General features: G+C 38.9%; 1 protein-coding gene across 5 annotated transcripts in view; it reads right to left on the bottom strand.

The window, feature by feature from the left end:
- Positions 1-16,817: 16,817 nt before the first annotated feature.
- The window catches only part of LOC115429850 (voltage-dependent calcium channel subunit alpha-2/delta-1-like), a 105,761-nt gene continuing 97,876 nt past the window's right edge, over positions 16,818-24,702 (bottom strand). For 3 of the 5 annotated variants that reach the window (XM_030149629.1, XM_030149630.1, XM_030149628.1), the window contains 5 exons: positions 23,710-23,836; positions 22,840-22,952; positions 22,077-22,159; positions 20,600-20,688; positions 16,818-19,880 (listed from right to left, as the gene is read on the bottom strand). In XM_030149629.1, coding sequence (XP_030005489.1) covers positions 19,844-19,880; positions 20,600-20,688; positions 22,077-22,159; positions 22,840-22,952; positions 23,710-23,836 — 449 coding nt within the window. In that variant the 3' untranslated portion in view covers positions 16,818-19,843. The remainder of the gene's footprint in view (positions 19,881-20,599; positions 20,689-22,076; positions 22,160-22,839; positions 22,953-23,709; positions 23,837-24,702) is intronic. The other 2 variants (XM_030149632.1, XM_030149631.1) reach the window with 1 other exon arrangement.

Below are 24,702 nucleotides of genomic sequence, written 5' to 3' on the forward strand. Positions count from 1 at the left end.
TGTACTAAATAGTCTGTATTTTTAGGCTTCAGGGAAAAAAAAAAATTGGAAAAAAAAATCCTAACTAACATTTGACCATGTTAGCCATAAAAGCTCTGTTCTTCCATAAACTGGACTTTCTCCCTCTGAAGATACAAAGAAATCCTTCAAGGGGAAGACAGGGAAGATGATATGTATGAGATCTGAGCAGATGTGTATATCAGTGGTGGGTGTCAGACTCTGGAATTCTCTTTATAATCAGCTGAAGGACTGTAAAAACAGTCCAATTCCAACTGGAAAAAGTGTATAAAGACGGAACGATCAGATTATATGAACAGTTATAAGTTTTTACATTTTGCTTCGTATTTGTTTTGCATCTTGTCACATATTTATTTCCTTATTTTGGTCTGGTATCATATAGTTTTGCATCATTTCGTCAGGTATATATTTACCTATGTTTTGTACTTCCTGGACAGGTAGTTTTACACTTGGTTTTGTATTCATTTTGTATTATCTTTGGATGTATTTTGTTTGGTTTGTCTGACTTTATACAGTATGATTTTATTGTGTATGGCTCACGATTAAGGCTATTATTATTTAGAAGGGGGCAGGAAATATAACATTTTTTGCTCCTTTTCGAACATGGGTGTGTGTATGTTTGTTCACTTGATGATTACTGAATGTCTGCTGATGAAATGCACAACCATGAATGAAAGAAATTAAATTAAACATAAAAAAAAAGATTCTAGACCAATGAAAACAGTTATGTATTTATGTTATTTCTTAATATTATTGGTATATTTAATTTCTATAAGTAAGTAAGTAAGTAAATTTTATTTATAGAGCACTTTTCACAGACAGAGTCACAAAGTGCTTTATCAAATCAAATCAAATTTACAGAAACTCAACAGAATCCTCCAGGAGCAAACACTTGTGACTGGTGACAGTGGCGAGGAAAAACTTCCCTTTAACAACAGAAACCTGGAGCAGACCCAGACTCCTGAAGGATGGCCGTCTGCCTTGACCAGTTGGGGTTAAAGAGAGAGAGTAAAGGAGGAGAAAAGAGAGCGCGATAGAGATAGAGAGAGACTGGGAGAGAGGGGGAGAGGGGGAGAGGGGGGAGGTAGGGGGAGACACATGGAGTATATGTAACACTGTAAAGTAGCAACTTTACATTGTGAAAAAGGAATAAAACAGTACAAATAAAATACAGTTAGAATACCCATAGAACACAATAAAATACCATTAAAAACAGTTTAAAATATGATGAATACAAAAAGTCCAATCAGTTCTGCACAGAGATCTCCCTATATCCCTTTAAATCTTTCACAATTATTATTATTATTATTATTATTATTATTATTATTATTATTATTATTAATAATAATAATAATAATAATAATAATAATAATAATAATAATACATTTTATTTATAGGCGCCTTTCTTGGCACTCAAGGACAGTAAAACTATTAACTATTAACTAACAGTAAAATTATTTATCTATTTATTTATTTTGTACATGCAAAGAAACAAAACAAAATAAAACAAAACAAAGCAAAATAAGACAAAAACAAAATAACATTTAAAAGAACAGAATCTATCTTTAAGTACCTGTCTGAATTTGCATGATTGAAAAGGAGTAGGAAGAAGTATAAACTTAACTTTAATATAGATGGGGATGTAGAAAAATTCTAAACCTACCATGATTTCTTGATGGTCACATGATTACCCTTTTATGGCAGGTGCACAGCAGACTAAACCAAACACAGCCCTCAGAAATAACTGATGGGTAAAATAATTGATGGATCATGCTAGGGTTTCCAGGCAGGATGTTTTCTATAAGATCTTTTTTCAGTCTCTCCTCACCCGCCTTACTTTGGCTGAGCTGCAAAGGCAGATGGGATTCTTTATACAGTGTGCCAAAGAGCGCTTGGCGCAAAGTAATGATTGCATCCTCAGAGGATTAGCCAGTTGCAAAACACCTCATACAGTATGAGACAGAGAGCACGGGCCTCATGCATATATAAAAAACACAGAAACAAGACTACTGACATGTCTGTGACCATGACATTAAAGAGGCAGATACTTTAGACATTGTAAGTCTTGCTGAGAATAAACTCTGGCCAACCAGACTGAGAAGTCCCTGACTGTGCACCCATTATATCCAATTAGTCATATTGATTTTGTGAAGTACAATATTAGGGTAAAGCATTGATTAATGTGCTCTGTATAGTCCCAGAGCTGAAACTGCAATGCACAAGGTGGACTAAGACCAATGAATGCAATGATACACCAATATACTACATTATTTGACACATGTCAGCTGTTCTCATAAAAGTCAACTCATGACAAAGATGAAAAATGTCTATTGGGGACTGAGGGAATATTTGTCCTGCTGTTAAAATAATCCCCAATGGAGAAAGAAGTATGGGGGGAAATGCAGTGCCAAGAATCTATTAATGGCAGATCCCATTTGCACATCTGAGACTGACCCAGTAAAGCCCCTATAAAGAACCGCACTGTTTGTACCTCAAAGATACCAAGAGTAAACACTAAACTAAAGCATGTGACTGTATAAGAGCCAATATCTTTGTCACAGGAATATTACAGTGATTATAAGAGTTTAAAAGTGCCATAAAGATACAATAAGGTCACTAAAGCCAACATCGAGCACCACAGACAAAGTATAATTCCCTGTTGGGGCATTATAAGATATTAAAAGGGTGCCTGTGTATTTGTGTGTATGTGGAGCAGCTGGAAGTGATCCTATTTAGGTACCAGTGTACAGGACTTTTGTTGGGCCCTAACCCTCATTTGACAGGAAATCCACACTTCAGCCGTTAACGGGCGGCGGACTTAAAACCCTCCAGAGAGAGCAGCAGAGGAAAAAAGTGGTTTGAGGTAAATGCCAGACTTTCAGCCGTGCTCATTAAGACGCGTGCAGGTCATTTCAATTTGCTTTGGTCCCTTTTCCTCCCTTTGGTCTCCATGTGTGTGTGTGTGTGTGCACAGAAAAGGTCCAGCAGGTGTAGAGGTGTGTGCATGCTCAGAGGGCTGCAAACGGCCGTTTTTAGGCCCAGGCAGAAGGCAAGGAGGTGCACTGTGCACCATACACGCATCACACCCACAATGTCAATCAGTGTCAGCGCAAAGAAGAAATCCAGACGCTCAGAAAATCTGTCTTGGAGAAATTTTTGTAGATTGGTGCCTTTTGAACTACAGCTAGCCCAGTCCCATGTGCTTCACAAGCCTCAGGTAAATAAGTTAGGTTTGACAGCTGATTATGCATCGAGGGAGAAGATGTTGGAAATGGGAGTGCTCTTTCATAACAGACCAAAGCAATGGGAGTATTAACTTCCATGATTTATTTTTTTCTCTCAAACCCCCAAGCCTAAAGAAGTTGGGGATTCCAAAGTGTCACTCATTCCATAGAACTGTTAATTAGAGTATGGGAAGTTTGGTAGTGGAATGATGTACAAGACTAATGGGCAACTTTATTTAAATAAGATGCAATCAGTGTAACTGACATGTATTTCACCTAGACCTGCCACAATATTGTCCAGTTTCTGAAAGGTATAATCAAAAACTACCTCTAATCAGATAGCAAACTAATTCCCATGTGGTATCCTGCTAATTTGTGATCAATCTTAATAAATTCCAGCAGTCAACTGTCATCAAGAAACATTCATGATTATAACCTTTCTTTGTTTCTGCTGATTACTCCCACCATTTCTACATTTTTGAGTGTAGTCAGAGGTGAGACTAACTGGCAGCACTAGAGTTGTGTTGTCAAGACAGGGAAGAATAAAACGAAGTAAAATTCTAATTTGACTGGTTTCAGTGGACACTATCAATAGTCATTAACGAAACTTCATGCAGACAAAAACTGAAGTGGGATCAAGTCCTTAAATCAACGCATAGACTGACTGTTTTCACAGGGACTGGTTATTGTTTCTACAACTGAACATTACAATATCAGAATATCTGCAGATGCTTGGATTTTATAAAAATGTTAAGATGCTCTATTTTGATTGATTTGGTTATTCATCTGTGCACACTTCTGTCTAAACCTCCTTCCGTTCCTTCTTCACTCATGCTCTCTTCATGCCTACATAAATACACACCTAATTCATAGCCTGCTGAGCCATGTAAAGAAGTGTGGACAGGGGAAGTCAAAGTGAGGAGGAGGTAGTAGTGAGATGGGTAATATTCATCATTAGAGGAAGGAGAGGTGGGTTTTTAAGACTGTCAACTCCCAGGGCTAGAACCTGTCAGCACTCACAAAATCCAGCCTCATTGACTCTTCTTCAGACTTCCTCTTTGCAGCACCATGCCAGTAGCAACACAAGGCTGAGTCGAATATAAACGTTTTACACACATCACATGTGGTAACAGTTTCAAGTCTTTGCTTATCTACACTGGCTGTACTATAGTTGGCAGCATGTGGTTTGTATGTCATGCAGACATTTAAAAAAGTGCATCTGCCCCTGCATTGACTTGGGGCATTATCATTACCGGTTCCAACCATCCACGATGCACAATTTCCGCGTTCCCTCTAATTAATTTACACCCTAGTTACCCAACAAACACACCCTCCTTCCCGCTTCTCTCCATTCCAGCACATGAAGGAGGCTAATCACCAGTGTGATCTCCCCTTTTTCACCTCTGACCCCAACGACACTAGAATAACAACCTCCTTACCAGCCCCCCAACCCCTCGACGCTTTCCCTCCAATTAGGAAGGTGCTTTTTCCCTTGCAGATGACAGATGAGGGGTCAGGGGGTTGTCAGACCCCCTTGCTAGTTTCTTCTCGTGCCCACTGAGGGATGAAACAGGAGGACGTCCTTGCCTTCGGGAGTGACAAGGAAAAGGTTGAGCGCTGGAAGTCATATTGACATAGATAAATGACTAGGCATTTTTAAGAAAGTCAAGAAACACAAACAGTAGAAAAATCTGGATTGGGAGGGGATGGAAAGTAAAACTTATAAGATGGAGGATGGAGAAAAAAAATACTAAGGGAGAAATGTTGGTAAATCATGCATTGAAAAATTAAATTAGTTGGCAAAAGTAAAAATATGTGAAGAAGATAAGGCAGCATCTGAGAAGAAAAGATCTCCACTGGAGGACTCCAAAATTGTGAAGTGAAAAGTAAGAGGTTTGACAAAGAGATAGTGAGTGAATTGAGAGATTGAATGACATGTGGAAAAACAAATGAAATAGAGAACATGGGATGGAAAAAGACAGGGAGAGATAAGGCAGTGCTCGCTGAGCTAAAACTCTGCAGCGAGCCCTTTTCCTCTGCTGCAATAAAAGCAGAGCTGCAGTCCAATGAATCAAGGCGTTGGGGGCTTTCCTCTCTCTGTTGTATGTTATGTCCACTGCTAATGGCCAGCAGATGTGGAGGTATTTCACAAGTGTGGCTTTGGAAAACATTCCCGCACATAAATCCAATTAGGTTGAACCCTGCACACGAGTTAGCTAGTGAGTTGGCTAGCGCGTTCATGACCGCCCAAATGCTCCGTAGACACAGCTGACTTAAATAATTAAATTTCTCACAGCAGGTAGTGGAAGGTGTATACTAAGTAATGGTTAAAGACTTGATAAGCTTATGTAAACATATGTTCTAATTTGGGATTTTGGCTATTTGGGTTTGTCTGGTTTTGACATTGTGGTAGGTCAGGAGCTGTGACAGGTCAGGGTTGTCCTTATTTAGGTGGTCTAAAAATCACTGCTAGACAGTACTGTACAGGGAAAAAAATCCATGGGAACATGTCACAGACTGTTCCTTAATAACAAGTGTTTTGGAGGCAGAACTGGAGAGAAGTGGAGTTTATGTCAGGCCAAAGATGTATCATCAGTTGGACTTACTCCATCTGTCCAGATCACCTGCAGTGGGATCAGATAATGCAGAGTAACTCTGTGCAAAGCTAATATTGCTTGAAGCTCTTGAACATCTTTCCTGAGGGAGCCATTAAACCAGAGACCAATAAGCCAGAAAACTTCACCCTCCCAATATCAGCTTTGTGTTTCTGAGAGAACAAAGTCTTGTTTGGACAAGACACTGGTAGCCAAATGACCTTTGGCTTCTTTCTGTGAGTTCAATAAGGATTTCATTTTATTGAATGAGGTGTATTTCATCAAAGCTTTAGTGTTCAGCTCTGTGCTGAAATCATGCAAGTTATAAATATGACATGATTATACAAATATATTGTAATAATTTACGCAGGATACACAAAGGCTCATCTAATGCATGAAACATCCTTTAAATGATGCACCTGTTTCCATTTTCTTAATCAGTCAGATGGGGAAACATTATGCAGCTGCAAAATCATGTTTTAAATAGTCTATTTTTTAAAATCTCCTGTGAAGCTCTGAGGTTTCCTCTGGCCCACAAGGTTCAAATATTAATCAATTAATTTTTCCAAAACAGAATCTAATATTGAAAACTGGAAGTTCAAAGTTAGCTGGAGGCTCTTCCATTCTCCACCTTTTTTTTTGGTGTATTAGCTATAAAAGGCATGGAATTTGTGATTGGCTGATACCCTATCTGTTCAGCAAGTTTCATCACAATAAGTGCAAACAGAGAAAGAGAGAAGGATGAACAAAACAGAACATGCATAACATCCTTAGCAGAAGGGACTAGATTTTGTTGTGTGTCGAATAAAATACTGAAACTTGTGAAGCATTTGTGAGCTTTGGACACAGAATCTTAGAAAACAGTCTTCTCATTTTCACAGGGTACCTATCCATCTACACAGGGCAACTGTAACTGGAAACCCCTTGATTTGTCTGTTGGCTAAATTTGCCTCTTACTTCATCATACATTCTCCTCAGGATGCCTAAGGTCACATTCAGACAACCATCTAGGAAATAGAAAAAGATAATGGTCATGGCTTATATGACACAGGCACTTACAAAATTTCTGCCATTACAACAGTACACACAATCTGACCCAGAGTCAGCGGTGAGGAGCCTACTGTGTCTGGATCATGAGCTATTGTTTCTAGTGTGGCAGCTGCTGCATGCTTGTCTGGCACCTCATTCGCTGCTAACTGGCTCCACGTGTGTAAAAAGACAGCTCCAGATACATTACTTGTACTTTCTACACACTTCACACACACACACACACACACAGACACACACACACACACACACACACACACACACACACACACACACACACACACACACACACACACACACACACACACACACTTGGATATGAATTGTAACACACACTGAGGTCCACTTACAGGAATGAAAGTACACTTCGCCACACGCCACAGACAGACACACGTGCTCACACACACATTCACTAATCTCCTGGCTTTAGTGGCACAGCAGGAGCACAGTGGTCTTGTGTGGCTTTATTAACCGGGGTGGGGAGAACAGAGGTGAGATGGTAAAGCCAAGGATAGACCGATGGAGGGAGGGGGACAGAGAGGACAGAATGGGTGGGGGTAGGCGGAGGGAGTCCCACCAGGTGCTAATAGATTTCCTGCAGCTTTGAAACGTGTGCTTGTGCTGGTCCCCTGGAATGGAGTTAGGTTTCATCTGTGGCAAATTACCCGGACCGAGGTTTGACCTCCCTTCAACACAAACCCCAGACACACGCCTGCGACACACTTAACAAGTGGGACAGACATTTGTGCGCACCCACCCAGAGTTGTGCCTGCAAGGAGCTAACTTACATCATCACAGGTGAAAAACCTTAACAAACTCACATTTATGTACCCGAACTCCTCTTAGGTTCGACATTTGGGATGAGGAGATTGATACGAAAAAGTAACTGAAGGATGTTTATCCTAGCTTTGCATAAACACTGGAGGCAGAAAAACACATGGAGTGGCTCTGTAGCCGCTCTGGCAGCTCAATGAGGATGTTCTAAGGCACCGCAATGCTTTAAGCTATAAGCATGCCCGCATTGTGTACAAAGTCATATGGCAATCACTTTAATAGCTGTAGACACATTTAAATCAAAACCAAGGTGGAGAGTCAATCATGTATCAACATGGTCACAGCTGCAATGCAGCAAATACATTTAAAACCAACCAAACATGCATTTTTGCTTAACTTTTTTCATTTGACTTGGATGTTTAGTGGTTTTAAACAACTCTTCAACATCAAACCATCTCAAACTTGTGCTCGTCCAACATAACTGCCCACCCAGGCTACCCTCAATTAAATGTAAGAAAAAAAGCACCAACAGATATTTTAAGGAAAACATCACAACAATTTGATGTATTTAATTTCTGTGAAGTATCTTTTATGCATAATAGACTGAGTTATATCTGTAATATATGGAGACAACGGACAGCCAAGTTAAGTTAAAAGTAGGACTAATGGCCCTTTAGCTGTTGCAAGATTGTCAGGTTCTGCCACTATGTTTGAGTCCTGTGGTCTTAATGCTGGAGGTCAATCTCCCAATAGCAGTGGGTGGTACTTTCATGTGGGGATAACTCAACTAATTAAATGAAAGTCCATATTTGACTTCCTATCAGTGCTCAATAGTAACTATAATGATATCTCTAATATTATCTCTTTATTAGCCACTCAAATATGGCCCATTATGAGTAAAGGCAAATTTCTAATATTGCAAAAATTCATTAAAAATAATAATTAAAAAAAAAAAACTCTAAACTTCTCAAAACTTGGAACAAACTTATTAGACATTCTCCCAAGGAAGCTACATATAAAATTTAAAATGAATCCAATCAATAAGAGTCACTGGAGAAGATGTCTGATGAAACTGCGAAGAAACAAAGATGGCGACGACAACACAGACACAACTTTCATAACAGCTCATGGACTATTGGCCTAAAAACTTCTTTAAAATGCTTATTGCCTTTTTATCTTAAAGACGCAAAAGTATCTCACCAGACAGTATAAACAACCACAAGTCCTGAAACGATAAACTGTTCCTCATAGACTTACACTGCACTAATTATGCATTAACACACATTTGCACTTACTCAGCACCTCACAGTCCTTGTACCACACACATTGGCTCAGTGCACGCAACCCTTTGATAGTTATGGGAGAGGTGCTGCAGTGGCCTGTTGGATGCTTGTAATTTCTCCCACTCCTTATGTGTGTGTGAGTGTGTTTGTGGGTGGGTAGTACATGTTTACATGAGACAAGGGTAAGTAAATGAGTCAGAAGAGGCACTGTTGCTTGGGGAAGTGGAGTAGAAGTCCATAGTTTTTGTTTGTATGCTTATATACCATATGTCTGTGTGTGTGTGTGTGTGTGTGTGTGTGTGTGTGTGTGGCCTTGTAGGAATGTGTGCATCTACTTATTGCTCCAACTGTGAGATGCAGCTAAAGGTTTGGCCACAGTAAACAGGGCTTAACGTGTCAGAGGATCTTTAAAAGAGTAATTTTCTGCTTGTGCCAGAGCTTGGCGTATAATCACACATGGTGTTATTACATGCCGACAAAATGCTGACTTGGTCTCCTGATCAGACACCTGGGGCGGCGCAGCAGAGGAAATAACTCACACTCTACCAGTATAAAAGATGTCTGCCTGACATCATGTCTTTGTTATGTAACTGATTTCTATCTGATTTATCTGTGTGTATGTGTGTGTGTGTCTGCATCTCTTAACGACTCATTGCAACTGTTTGTCAGACAGTGTTAGTCATTACTTGGGAGTCTGAGTGTGAATCTGTCTGTTTTGTCTGCAGACAGTATGGAAGTCAGGCATTTGGTCTGTTGGTCAGTTAGTTTGTCAGCCATTGGAGAAGAAACAATACTCAGCATGGGCCCGATGCTGACAAACCCATGACAATTAAACAGACCCTTTATTTACTCAGTTTGCGTGACTGATTCATGCTCCTTCTTTGCTTTGTCACAAATGACTCCTATCAACAAAACAGCAATCACTTTTAATAGCCATCTTACTTAAATTACAAGGAAAGTCATATTTTTTTGATTTAGCTGTTCTGAATACCACCATGTAGATCCTTTTAGTAATAATAATAATATTTAACCGTGAAGTGAATGAGGTTTTGTTTGAACATTAAACATCCATTAATTAAAACCATTCTTTTTAACTTTGATGAGGGATCCCTTTTATAGTACTCCTCTGCAAGACTGAATGAACACAGTAGTAGTAAGTCTTCAAGAGTGTTTGCATTTTTCCATGCTTTGTCCAGGCACCGTTAGCTAAAGTTTCAACACTCTGTGTCTTTTTCAGCTGAAGTCTGTCTGCAAACTTGGGAAAGTGCGTGTGTGTTTCTCTTCTCCTCTGCTCTGCTCTCCTCTCCCCTGAGATAAGGACCACTCATATTTCCAGTCAAGGACAGCTGATACAAAACCGTGGGTGATGCTGGTGATTCGAAAACCACATCAAACCTCCAGTGCTGGTCACTGCATGGCCCAGTGAAAGAGGCCGTCTTACATCTGCCCAGGGCGTTTTTCTGTTTTCCCGATACAGCTGGGGCTGGCACTTTAGTCTCACTTTCTCTGCGGCCAAAAAAACATGAAAGGTACATGAAAAGTCAATGCTACCAGACTGCAGCAATTACAACAAAGAAAGCATATAAATGACCTGCAGATGAGTCACAAAGTAACAGTGATCCCAAGTGGTGTGCAGACATCAGAGCAGGTGGAGGATATTTGGAAGTCAAGCTCTTTCGGAAAGACTAAGGAATAGCTTTGACTTGCCAAAGCAATTGTGTAAACCTCCGGTTTTTATGTTTTTTTTCTCTGAGACCATGTAATTGTCTAAGGAACTCCATATATGGCTCCATACATCAGGAGGACAACAGGTTTTGTCCTCATATAAAGCCTGTTGTCTGTGGGCGACCACAGGTTTTGTGTGGTTACAGTGCACTTTTCAGAAACCCCATACCAGCCATACTGTAAGAGCATTTCCATGAAATGGGAGGAGAGAATGCAGAAATCCTCTTGTCTTCATCTGCTACAGAGAAACACCAGAGTAAGCACCGACTGAAAAGAGAGAGAGAAAATGTTATAAGAGCATGCATGTAGGTAGTAAGCTACAAATAAAGAAATAAATACAGGAGTAAACTACAGTGACTTTTGTCTTTTACATGTTGAATCACATTTTCAAAAGCACTTACAGCTACAGGAGTCCCTCAGAACACAGCTTTAGCCTTTGCTCATGATACAGAGTAAGTTTATCAATTAACCCTTTCATGCATACTGGTCACTCCAGTGGACAGCTATTCTCCAGCTGTTCTCTTGCATATTCATGGGTTTTGTTGTTTTAGTTCCGTATCAGCCAACACAGTGGACACTTATGCACCATCCCATACACTGCAATTTATACCACTACTGTAACTTTGCTGTTCTTGATAAACCTGATCTAGAGTAACATGTTTAAGTGTAAATCAATTGTTGTTATTAGTCTATAATTAACACTTTTTGTAAAAATTTGTGTTCTTTTTTTTTTTTTTTGCATATTATCTCCATGAAGTGAGTGAATGACTGGTATTAGAGTGTTAAAATTTGAGAAAACATCAGAGTAGCAGCATTAAAAATAAATGTCAGGTAAAGGTTCATACTGTCTTCCACATATAATTATTGTCGGTAATTCATTTATCAGACAAACTAGTAAAGAGAGTAAACAACTACCTCTGTCTGATAAATGAATGACCTAAAATAAGCATTAAAAATGTTTTTATTTCATAGTTTTCACACAAAATATCAGTAAATACATGTTTCCTTGCTTTAAAAATTAAACGCGTGGTGTCCAGCTGAGCAGACATTTTTGCAACTCCATGAAAAATAGGTTCATAAGAAAATTTTCTTTAGGGATGTTTTTTTCATGCCTAAAGAGGAATAACAACACAGGAAAAAAGATCTTGATTAAGGGTCTCATAATTCATGCATGAAAGGGTTAAAATGTAGAAGAGTTAGGACTATATTAGTTCTTATGTTATAAATATTTGATACATTGCCAGCCAAAATCAGGAAAAGTGGGAACGACATGTTAAATTGTAATGAAAACTTAAAACATCCATCTCTTTTCTGAACTGCTTACTCCTTGCCAGAGCTATTCCCACCTACCTACAGGTAAAGGTAGGGTCCACCCTGGGTGTGTTACCAGTTCATTGCACTCTCACATTTCCACCTATGGGTGATTTCAACCAGTTAAGGGCATGTGTTTGGACAGGTGAGAGGGAGGAGTACCATGGGAGAACCCACACAGACATGAGGAGAACATGCAAACTCCACCCCGGTGGGCACTGGAAACAAACCCAGGACCTTCTTACTGTGAGGGGATAAAACTAACCACTGCACCACCACCACCACTGTGTCACCGGACTTAAAACAGTGATTAGTAAACTGTCTTTGACTTGTATCTCACAGAAGATAGCTCAGAACATCATTTGACCTTTATTTCAACTTTGATTCTTGAAACACATTTCTGAAAAGTTGATTGATGTTACTCAAGATTAAGTTTTTGATGTTGCATTTTGCATTTCAAGATGCTCCACACATTTTCTATTGGGGGCAAGTAGGGACTGCACTGAGCCTGTCCAGCATCCATAGTCTCTTCTTCCTCAGCCATGCATTTATTATGTGTGCAGATTGTGGTTTTGAATTATCTGGTTAAAATATGCATAGACATTCCTCCAAATGTTGCTTTGTAAAGGCAGTATGTCTTGCTCCAAAATCTCACAGGCCTTTACAGCATTAAAGGTGTCATTACAGATGTACAAAAGACCTGTTATAAAGGACAATGACACAACCTAAGACTATGATGGACCCTGGTGTATCCCATCCCAAATGGCTTCAAGATGACAGTAACATTTGTGCTGATGTAACTTATCATCTATCTTAAAAAAGGTTTGTCATAGTGAATCTGATCAGATATGGTTCTAACCACTATGCAGTGTCATCTGAGGGACCAGAGATCACAAATGTTCAGCTAAGGCTTCATGCACTGTAGAAGGTGAATTATCAAAATCCTTTCCAACTTCATTTGAGGAACATAGTTTTTAAACATTTCATACATAACAATAATTTTTCATGCATTTCTTGACCCTGGTCCAACATTTTTGGAATAAGCTGCAGACCTGAATGGAAGGAATTAATGCGTATTTAATCATTAACTTACAATGAACTTTTTTCTGATTTGGGGTTGTAAATTCACTTTATTCACTACAGATTTCAAGCACTCTTTTCAGCTCACATCTCAGCCTTACAGCTGACAAAATGAATTTCATTATGTTATCAGATTTGCATTGATAAAAGCAAACTTTATTTCATATCAGCAACTCAACTCAGAACAGGGAAGATATTTAGTTTTTGGATGCTGAATCTGCAATTTTCCTGCTCACTTGTGTGTTTTCTGAATCCTGCAGGCTACCTGGAGCTGCTTAGCTTATATGCATGATGAAAGAATGCCATACTTTTACTGTAATCTCCTTCATCGTAATCTAATATCTAAAAAAAAAAAAAAAAAAAAGAAGTTGCATGCAATGGACTGTTGACCCTCAGGGTACAGACTTTATGAATAAGAGAGGCACAGTAAAAGAAGAAATTCTGTGTGGGAGCTAAAGATATGCTAAACATATCAATCTCAGGTTCCCTGAAATGAGATCCCTTTGTGTCTAATAAGTATCACAAGATATTTATTACAGCACTTGTGACTGGGTTTTGAATCTGGGCCAAACAATTGTTTTTATGAGGTGTTTGAAATGTTTAAATGAAGGGGCACGGACCTCATTTGGGTTTGGGGTGGTTACAGATGTCCCTCCTGAACACAAAGTCATAGTGACAACCTTGAAAATTACACAGAAGATCTGAAAGACAGGAGATGTGGAAATAAACCAAACCGCAACAATGCCTTGGTGGTCTTATTCTTGCTCTTTGTTGTTGGTTGCAGATTCTAAATACTGTTTTTGTCCAGCCACAGCCCACAAAGTTGACTTTCTTCCCAAAAGGCATATGCCTATAGCATAATTTGGAGTCTGTACAAACACAAACTTTTTTAGTGGTAGTGAACTGAATTTTATCTTTGGGTAACACCAGGTTTTGTGTGGGGACAGTACACTCGACGGAAATCCACAATGAGCCAAAATGTAACATTTCCACAGAATAAGAGGAGAGAATTTCGACACAGTATCTTCTTCAACTCATACAGTGAAGAATGCCTGAGTAAGCATTGACTTCGAAGAGAGGGGGAGGGGGGGGGGGGGGGGGGGGGGGGGTTCTAGGAGCAGCACATGCAGGACATGCATGTAAATAAAGTGGTAAGCTACAGTATGTGGCCATTCCTCTTCCTGTGAATGGAATCACATTTTCCAAGGCTCTTCAAACTTCACTTCACAAACTACATGTGACTCCATCTCCCCAGAAGTTGGAAAGCACATTTTGGAAAAACAAATCCGCTGGTGTAATGAGAGGACTGTTAATACTTAGAAATGTAATTACTTACGTAACAACCTTTTCATATTTACACTATATACTGTTTACTTACAGGACTTCTAGCCAGATATCATTCAGTAACAGAGAGACACAAGCCTAGAGATTTAGGACAATAATCAAAAACACAACAGGAGTGACCTGTCAGTGTAAACTGTCTGGTCATCTTGTTGCCAGACATGAAATCCAGAGGCCCTGGCAGGAAGTCCACAGTGAGCTGTTGACATCGCAACTCATCCGTGACAGACAAGGAATAACACTTTTGGAGAGGAAAAGTTTGGAGAAACAGGAATCCAAGAAACTGAAAGACAGGGAGTTGTCACTGGAAAACATAGTTTTTAGCATGATTAATCTTTCATACAATATTCATTCAAGGACAGCTTATAAATTAAAAAGCACATTGTGAAAAAATATGAAAAGGATGCATTACATAACAACTGTGTCTGCAAAATAAGATTAAAACCAAGATTAAAAAATGTTTCCTCACTAACTATTAAAGTTCTTCATTGGTTACAATGTTGATCAGAAGTCATTCACCCGTAAGAGCAGTTTCATAAAATTTTGGTTGATGTAATCAATTTCTGTCACTGGCTCTAATTTCACATTATTGGTCTCTATATAGTCATTCTCCAGATGTGCTACTAACAATAAAAGCCACTTTTATTTAAAATAAATACTTAAGACATTGTAATTGGCCTCATTTAAAATGTCCCTAAGCACCTGAGGGATTGTAGTTTTTTCTTCGTGGGCTAGTAAGGTACCGTACAGAACTAGGGTTAGTTTTTAATGTCCATAATAAAGAGTAAAATGAGCCTGTAGTTTGTCTTTGGGGGGCAGTGACGAATAGTGGCTCTAAGAATCTGGACTTGAGCGCAGCTGGTTTCAGGTTCAAGTGTAAAGTGGTCTGCACTAATGAGAAAGTCACTTACCATTTGATCAACATGCAATAGGGAAAACAGAAATTATTGTAAATTTATGACCAGAGGCACTGTTTGGGTCATTGTTAATGGATGTGTCCTTGAGCCAAATTCAATGTTGTAGAGCGATGTGGCTGGACCTACGCCTCCCTCATTTCTTTTCCAGGACATTGTTGATTTTGGCCACATGTCAGTTTCTGATGTTGGCTAGACACTGGGAGAGCAGACTCAGGGTGCTTCCTTCTCATTCTCACACACGTTTGGATGGGAAATTCGTGTTGGCAATGTGACAGAAGTTAGTAACCGCAATCTGATCCAGTGTAGAAAAAAATAGAAATATTTTTTGAGAGAAGCACGTTAGCCAGAACTCTACACGCAATGCAACAGATAGTAATCATAAACTTTTATTCTGAATATACCTTATTTTCACAACACATTATTCCTCCCCAGGATCATAAATATTGTTCTTTTCCTCTTTTCGTGAAGAACCACATCAGTTTTTGTACAAATTTTTACATGACTGATTCTGGAGAATCAAATTCCAATAAAGTTTGAACATATTAAAGCACAATCAAGGGAGACTGACAAAGAGGCCCACAGAGAAGTCCAGTTGTCTCGATGGACACTTTCATCAGGAGCCGTCCTCCAACCCAAAGGCAGAGACAGATTGACTGACACGTCTGCCAATCGTCTGCCGACAGTGGCAACAAGGTAACAGACACAAAATAAACACACATTAAGCAGTCTTCAAGATTTCAGAAATAAAAAGGCAAACCCACACGATTCATACAAAGAGCACCAACAGAATCAAAAACACTTCATATCACATCTAAAGTATATTATTCCTGAGGTGACAGCATCTGATTGCAGCACTTAAGATCAGAATGAAACATCTGGACGACTATGGAGCACGGGTTCATCTTCTGTGGTTTTGTCTGCATTTCCAAAAGGTTCAAGAGTAACCATTTAGGTAGTGAGGACATACACCTAACATCTGTTCAACCACTGTGCATCTATGTCCATGTGGAGTAAAGGACCATACCAGTTTTGTTGCAAGTTTAACCTCTTCAAAAGACACGTTTCTGATTTCTCAATGAATTTTGAGGTTTTGATTATGAGTCATTTTAGAACAGTACACAGCTAGAATAAACACCACCTGACTTACGGCTTTTACAATTGTTTAGTTGACTGTTTTTCGGGTAAAGTTTTCATGCGTCCTGTTATCATTCATTGTTTGGCAGCTATTTTTAGAAAAAAAGTGACCAATCTGATGTACACAACAACATAGAAAAACTGAGTTAAACGCAGGATATAAGATATCGTGGTGATAAGTACTAAACACAAAAACACAACTTGTAAATAATTCTTGTGTTTCTTGAAATCGGCTGGGTGTGTAAATACAGTTTGTGACAGTTTCAGTCCCATTCCATCTTACACTGTATGATGTTTAAGTGTTTACATCACATTGTTTGCACAAAAATAATAGTTATTTTTAAGTAAATGGGTTAACGCATGCAAATCACTGGTATGATCTTTTGATAAAAATTTTTTTTTTTTTTGCGAAACAGTATCGTATATGGTTTGAACCAATCAGACAGATGTAACACTAGTGCAACATCACGATGCTCAGTCAGGTTCATTTTCCAGCAGACTCAGACCAGGGTGGAGCCAAATGCTGTCTCCCCAAGAGAAAGGCAGTAATAGCTGATCATACCTTATATCATGAACAAATGCCAGACACCCAGAATATTATGCCTCCCAGCATTACACACTAAAGCAGGAGCATATCAGATACATGTTTTTTTTTTTTTTTTGTTTGTTTTTTTCAAACTGTCAGCCACTACCATGCAGCACAGGGAAAACAATTTATATGACTTACATGTTGCCTTAACATTGCATAAATGTTATATTATAATAATAGGTTTCTCCACAAGAGTATAAGAGAGTCCTATATGGCACTTGATATTTTTGTGTATTAGTGAGTGAAGAGCATACAGTAAATACCATTGTTAGTTTCACCACATTGTTTCTGTTAGACGATTATAGTTAAAGACAGAGGAAAAAGTGCACCTCAGACAACTTAGTAAGTTTCGCTACAAAATGTGACAAAACCATTTGGATGAAGAGGTATTCAATTATCTGACTTTGAAGAAAGTTACAAACTGATTTATTGAGTGTGAATGTCATTGTAATGTTGTGAATGTCATAGTAATAAATAAATATTACACCACTTAATCATGTGGTTTTTAACTACGTATTCCCTTTCAAATATGTGTTATGTAAGACTTGATATACTGCATAGCAATTTAATTCAACAATGGGCTTGAAATTTGTAGAGCGGTTAACAATAAATCAATAAGAATAAACTCTGAATATCAGTATATTCTACTTTTCCAGGAACTAATGAGGTATCACACATGACTTCCATATGAATGATGATTGTCATTTTATCTGCAACCAAAATATACCTCCGTACTGATCAAACTGTATGACACTGATTCTCATAGGTGGCAGTGCCAAACAAAACATGTGCAGCTGTTTTTCAGTAAAATGACATTTTAGAAATCCAACCCTGTTTTTTTTTTTTAAACATAGTGTTTTATAAAGCTAGGTTTATAGGATTATCTGTGTAATTTAATTATCCTCTTCTAATCCTTAATATTATGTAAATACATAAATAAACAAGAAGTACACCATGTCCACATTGTCCATATTGCATCTCCTACACAGATTCTTTTCTTTTTTTCCTGAAATTTAATCCTTGCTGAGTCAAGTACTACATTGACATTTAGCTGCTTCAAGAGTCCAGGTTTGGTCCTGTGAAATATGTTATTTTGGCAGATTTTTTCTTTTCTGCAGCAGTAGTTTGGCTGACTAGTGCATTTTTAAAAATCTTTACCGCAGTCTGGGAAACAACATGAAACCATTTTAGTATGCTTCAGTAGGTTTTTAAGTTTTTCTATATGAATAAAACTAACTAATGCAAAAGAAGGCACATGAAATGAAACAAGCTGAACACATTAAAAGAAAATGAAAACCAGTAACAAAGAAGAAATCATTTTGATAATATCATAAAGTGATTTATCCTCATTGGTAAAAATTTAATGACCTGCAAGAAAAAAAAAAAACCTCTTTAAACAGAACAATTGAGGCTGAGTTTGATTATCAAGCTTTAAACATAACAAAACAGCAGAACTAATGTCAAATGTTTGTACTTTGAACTACAGTTGTAGTTCAGACAGTAGTAATTTAATTCAATAGCGACAGCAGGGAATACACATGTACTGTTTTTCTTTTTTGTTGCCAAATATGTTGGATAGAAATTAAATATCCCCACATACCTTTTCATTAATAATGGCAGTAAGACAAACAGTATCATGATGCTCTAATGCTTCATTTAAATACTACTACATACTACACCCCTTTCCAGTCAGTAGCTACAGTCTAGAAAGTTAAAAATTTCCACTCAGTCGCACAGTCTACATGGCACTAGAGATTTTGTCCACTGAACAACGCATCAGACCAGAGCCAGGATCATCCCGTTTGGTTAACGCTTGCTATGGCAACAAAGTTGAAATCGGAGTGATCCAATACCAAGACAGAAAATCCAGACACATGTACCAATCCAGACCAGGGCAGAGGATCAGCTTGACTTTAAAATCCAGACATTAAAAACAAGCGCCCTGTGGCAGTTGAACTTGATTTCCACACTGCAAATAGAGTATGTACATAAACACTGGGATTAAAATATAGAGGACGAATCTGGCAAACTTTCCAAGACACTAGATAAAACGTTCAAGGAAGCGCTACTATCTAAAAATCAGAGACAATATTTCCAGCTACCCAACAGAGGCAAATGAAGGGTAAGAGCTTGTGATGTAACAATTTGGCATCCCTTACTGTAATCTAAGCTGAAGTCTTAACCACAAAACAATAAATACCTAATGACTAGCCACTGCAAATCGACTCAATATAAAGTGTACGCTTGCAAAGGGCAACGCTGTTTCTGGCAGTGTTGAATGAAATAGCTCAACATCTTCAATAAACAGCATGTCCCACAAGTGTGATTGAAACATCCTATTTATACTGTAAGGCAGTCCCATCAAGTCTGAGGAAGTTCTGAGGTGGCCGAACAAAAATTAATCGCTCGATTCTTCTAATCTCAGCTGGCAGGTACCAAGGATGAAGGATAGCTGTAGGTCAAGTTCTTGCTCGTCAAATCTTCCGATATGCATTTCTCATTTGTACCCTCACTTCTGGCCGAGAAAATAAATAAATAAATAAATAAAACCTGACCCCACCCCCCTGAAAAATAAGGGTATCAAAAGAAGGTAGTGGCAGGGTGAGTGTTTGTTAAAAGCACTTCTCATCTGGTGTTCATCATTTCTGTGTGGCAGCGTTGCATGCTGGTTGCCATGTAGAAGAAGGAGAGTGAAGTCGTAATAAGGATGCTCAGGAGGGTCATGATGGGACAGTGTAGTGTCTGGAGCCAGTCAGAGCCCACAGAAGTACCAGCTGGAGGGCTACCATAAGCCACAACGATGGACTCAGGCTGGACACCCCGCCACAGTCAGGGTCCTCCTCCTGGGAGCCAAGCAACGAGGAAAGCAAGGGAAGGGAAGTTACTGATTGTTTAAAGCAAAACAATAAACACTTCTGAACTGCAGCTATGCAGCGCTCAAACAACTGTCTTTTTAAAACTTTATTGAAAAATTATGTCAGAACAAAACTAATACCCTGAATGCCTAACATCTGGGGAGGTACAAGGGAAAGAATGTGTTGCCTTGATCTTTTTGGATAGGAACAAAATGTTGAGAATCATTACAGAGATGTAGAAAGGTTTGGATGCAAATGAGAAGTGAGTGGTCTGTTTTAGCTGGTGTCTGGCTACACTTCTAATCAGATGTCAGTAGAGATAGACACAGGAATCTATTGCCTGAGACAGATCATGATAGATGGGCAAAGATACATAAAACATGGCCTGAAGTTCAAAGTCAGGTGGGATGGAGAAAATGTTGGCGAGAGACTGAAACAGACATGGAGGGAAGTCAGAGGGAGGTGAGGACAGATGGTGGTAAAACATGAGAGAGGATGACAAGTGAGACAGATTAGCTAGAAGAAGAATGGAAAAAGACACGAGGTGCTGGAAGAAAACTGAAAACGTCAGATTCAGTAAGAGGAATGGAGGTGAAGTCAGGGGACAAACACAAAACATAAATTCAGAACAGCAAAGGAAAGAGCCAAAAGGTGTGAGATTGAGGTTATGATAATGACAGAGAGGGGGCTAGTGTTATGGGACTAACCCGAGACAGCACATGAACAGTGGCAGCAGTAACATGAGCAGAGAAGAAGCCAATGGGGAGCCTGCGCTCCTTCGGCACATGGCCTCATCCTAACCATCAACAGCCAATCACAGAGCAGGAAACGGAGAAAACAGAGAGAAAGAGAGTCATGCAGCAAAAGGTCCACATGGTTAGCAAGAAGTAAGAAAGTAAGTATGAGCAAAAAACATGAGAACATTTGATTCAGTAGAATGACGAGCAGCACTTCAGGACAGATGCATTCACTTGCAAGACAAGATTGTAAGAAGAGTTAGTGTGAGGTGGGTGGGAAGTGTTTGTGTGTACATGAGAGAGTGTGTGAGTAAGCAAGACAGTGCAAGCATAAGAGTTAATTCATAAGACCATCAAACTGACTCTGGAAAAAGTCTAAAGAGTAAAAACAAACAGAGCATTCAAGCACAGAGGTTTCACACGCAGAGACTTTGTGCTGCTTATGAAAATGTTTGTTTAGTTTAGTTATTCCTAACAGCTGAATGTTTGTCTTTGCGTGGGAAAACTCTGCACATCCAGCTTTTGAGGGACTGCAAAAAAAAAACAGAAAAGAAATGACATGCACCATGTAAAGATTTTAGTGACGTAAGGGTGCAATGGGCAGAATTACAACACTGATATGAAGTTTCCGTATGAAGAAACCCTGGAAGTGAAGATAAAAGCTTCATTCATCGCCCGACCGACTTCCTGACTGAACTTCTGCAATTTTTTTTATTGGTCCCTAATATGCTACTGATGCTACTTCCAATTTTCCACATGAAAAGTCAAAAGAGAAAATGTTTTATCTAAAGTTTAAATGCATGGAAGAAGTGAGAGAAGATTGTGAGAAATTCTCCCAAGAAATGGTGCTTTTTTTTCTTTTTTTTTTTTTTTACTGTAAATCAGTGCATTCCTGAGTATCCCTACTTGTGTTGGTGTACTTCTGATTTGTTGGTCCTGATTATATACAGTCTGACCAGATAGATGAAACTGCTGGACGATCTGACTGTGAAACTGATGAAATACGATGTGACCGTTGAGTATATTAGTTTAAATATACATATTGTTTTCTTTATTGTAAATCAAAACATCTAAATTTAGATTTATAACATTGGCAAACTGATTATTTTGATTTTATTGTCCACTCTAATCATTCTCAGGTTCCTTTGTGTTAAAATCAAAGTAATAACTCACTAAAAACATCTGTTCATCTGTAAACTTTCCATGGAAATATAAGAATGTAACAGTAGCCTCGAGGCACACAGTTTTTTGTTTTTTTTCCTGATATAGGAAATTCGATTTGCTTCCAACTTCTTTTATTCTAATGAGACTAATAAAGAGTCTCACAGTTCAACAACCTGGTGATGTTATGCATCAAATCCTACGCAGAGCACCCTAACAAAGTGTGCAATTGAAATTGAAATTGCTCCTAACCACAGGTAGAATAGTATGGATGCAAGCTACTTACACTTTCATTGTTATCAAAACAGACTGAAGGGCCTTTCCTGTATCTGGGATCTTGTGCCAGTTTACAGGGATTTGGACCATTAGCTGGATGAACGGTCAGGAACATGACATAGTCTGAGTGATTTTCAGCAACATATAGTCCTATTTCAGCAGGTACATGGTACTAGAATTCAATTTGTATCAATATCGTAATACATATCCTTTAAACAAGCCCACACAATAGGAAACTGTCTTCTCTGAACACATATTTCTCAATACCTACGATGACGTGGCATCCATTTTCCAGCATTGTCTTTTCAAAGAGAACTTACTCCATAATTGACCTCAGCCCTGAGTGTTTGAGAGAACATCATAGCTTTGTTTGTAAACTATTCAGCAGAGTTACCCCACACTAGCATCTGCCATACAGACACACAGCGCAGGCAGCTCAATTCTGGGCCAAATGTTGAATGTAAATTTCTGCAGAGATGCTCAATCATTCCCTCTGTGGGATTTAGGAGATACAAATAAGGGAAACAGTGAATAGCAGAATGAAGGAAAACATTATTTTCACAGAAGCTTTGTTTACGCTCATTCTGTTCTTTACTGCTAGTTTGCTGTTTAAGAGTCAGTGGTAACAACTCTGCTAATAGCTTCATGTCATGATGAGCGTGCATTTATGGCCGTCTTGTAAAAAAAAAAAGAAAAAAAAGAACTTTTTAACATCTGCTTATTTAATCAAATTGTAGTCTGCCAGTTGATAGTTGCATTAGGTCAAAGGATACACTGCTGTTCATCCTGTATTAATGGCTTGGTATCACAGGACGTGCAGGTGAGTTTTGCATCAGCGATGATGAAGACCAGGTTTGTATTAGGCAGTTTTTCAGCATGGTAAAGCCTAGAGGGAAGCACAGACAAGAACAGTTGTTGACACACAGGATGGAATCCAGGAAAGACAGAGATAAAATTTCATTGAAACTTGCCTACAAGAGATGCAGAAAGTTGAATATTTTACCAGAAAGCAAGGAAAGGAGGATACTGATTTTAGTTTGTTGTTTATAATGTCCATTTCAGTGGGTACTAATTACCCCTCATGCATGACTCCAGAAACCTTTTAATCTTTAACACACTTCCTAACCCCAAACACAATGAAAAGCACACTGTGGATCACTTAATTTTAGCTCCTAACTACTTTTCTTCTTCAGGGGACACAAACCTGCTGTGCCACCCCACTGTCCTCCAAGACCTTTACTGAAACCCACATGTCGCTGGTGCACAAATGATTTTCTCTGTTTTTTATGGTGGTCATTAAAAAGAAACATATGTGCAGCTAATGTGCAGGAATGCCGTACGGCATGCAGGCAGGCACTCCATTAGCCGGCACGAGGGGACCTTAAAACAGCGTACGTAAGCACACATGTGCGTAATTTCACACACAAACATACCAGGACGGTGGTCCATACAAGTGAATTGACTTCACCTTCATGGCATGTGAATTTTTACAACTCTCTCTGAGTGCCACCTCTGGGGACTTCATTTGTGTCTCATGAATGTCTCACATTTGCATCACACCAGCTCAGAGGGCACTGGACATCAGACCTGTTCTACAACAAATATATGCACCTGGTTTGCACTAATTTGTGTATAATTTGTACCTGGAGCAGTTTTCACAGTCGACTGTGCCTCTGAAGGACAGGTCACTCGACTCAAAGTAGTACTGGGTTTGCTGTGTGATGCAGACCTCTTTGCGCATAGCATCTGACACTTCATCATCCATTTCAGCTGCAGAAACACAAACAAGCACATTCATGTGTATACATGTGAAATACTATTTACAATCTATCTGCTTCAGATATTAAACTCATCCAGTCACTTTTGATGCTGGTGAACAGTGAACATGTCATCAACAAAGTAGAGAACACTCTAAACTAGACCTGGGTTTATGACTCTGACTGTACATGTGGGTCACAGAGCTCTGGATCATGAACCATGGAATGTATGTCAAACTTTCTAGGCCCATTCAACATAAACAGAGAAGTACAGGTACGTACACAGTAAAATTAGCCAGAGCCTTTGTTGATAACAGATAATTCATTACTTTTGCACAAGGGGATGATATATGTGGCAGCTAATGGATTTCTTTTTTTTTTATGTTTGATATTTTAATGATCCTAGGACTCCGGCCCTACTGATTCTACTGGTTTAATGGTCCACATTACCCTTTTGTAAGCCCTCTGGACTCTGATGTGTAAAACACCCTGATGAAAATAAACTGATCACTGACCATGCAAAAAAGCAGTAGAATAGCTTGACCTACCTAGTATTATGTAGGCAGACTAGTCTGATATTGCAATAGAGATTGGAACCGTGTAGTTGTCCCAGCATTACTTGAACAAGTTACAATAATAAAACAGCAACATTTTTGTAAAAACAATGGTCTGATTATTCTGAACAATCAACAGACCTCACAGAATTGTTGTTGATTACTTGTATTGTATTAAATTGTATTGTAAATACCACATACAAACAGAACTGCACGTTCGCGCGGTCAGGCTCATGTGGTCAACATCTTGCGAACATGAAATCTTCCGAAGACAAATGACTGTTCAATGAAGAATGTTGTTATTCAGTGCATATTCTACTGATGA

This window comes from Sphaeramia orbicularis, chromosome 12 (genome assembly GCF_902148855.1).
Source record: "Sphaeramia orbicularis chromosome 12, fSphaOr1.1, whole genome shotgun sequence".
NCBI lineage: Eukaryota > Metazoa > Chordata > Actinopteri > Kurtiformes > Apogonidae > Sphaeramia > Sphaeramia orbicularis.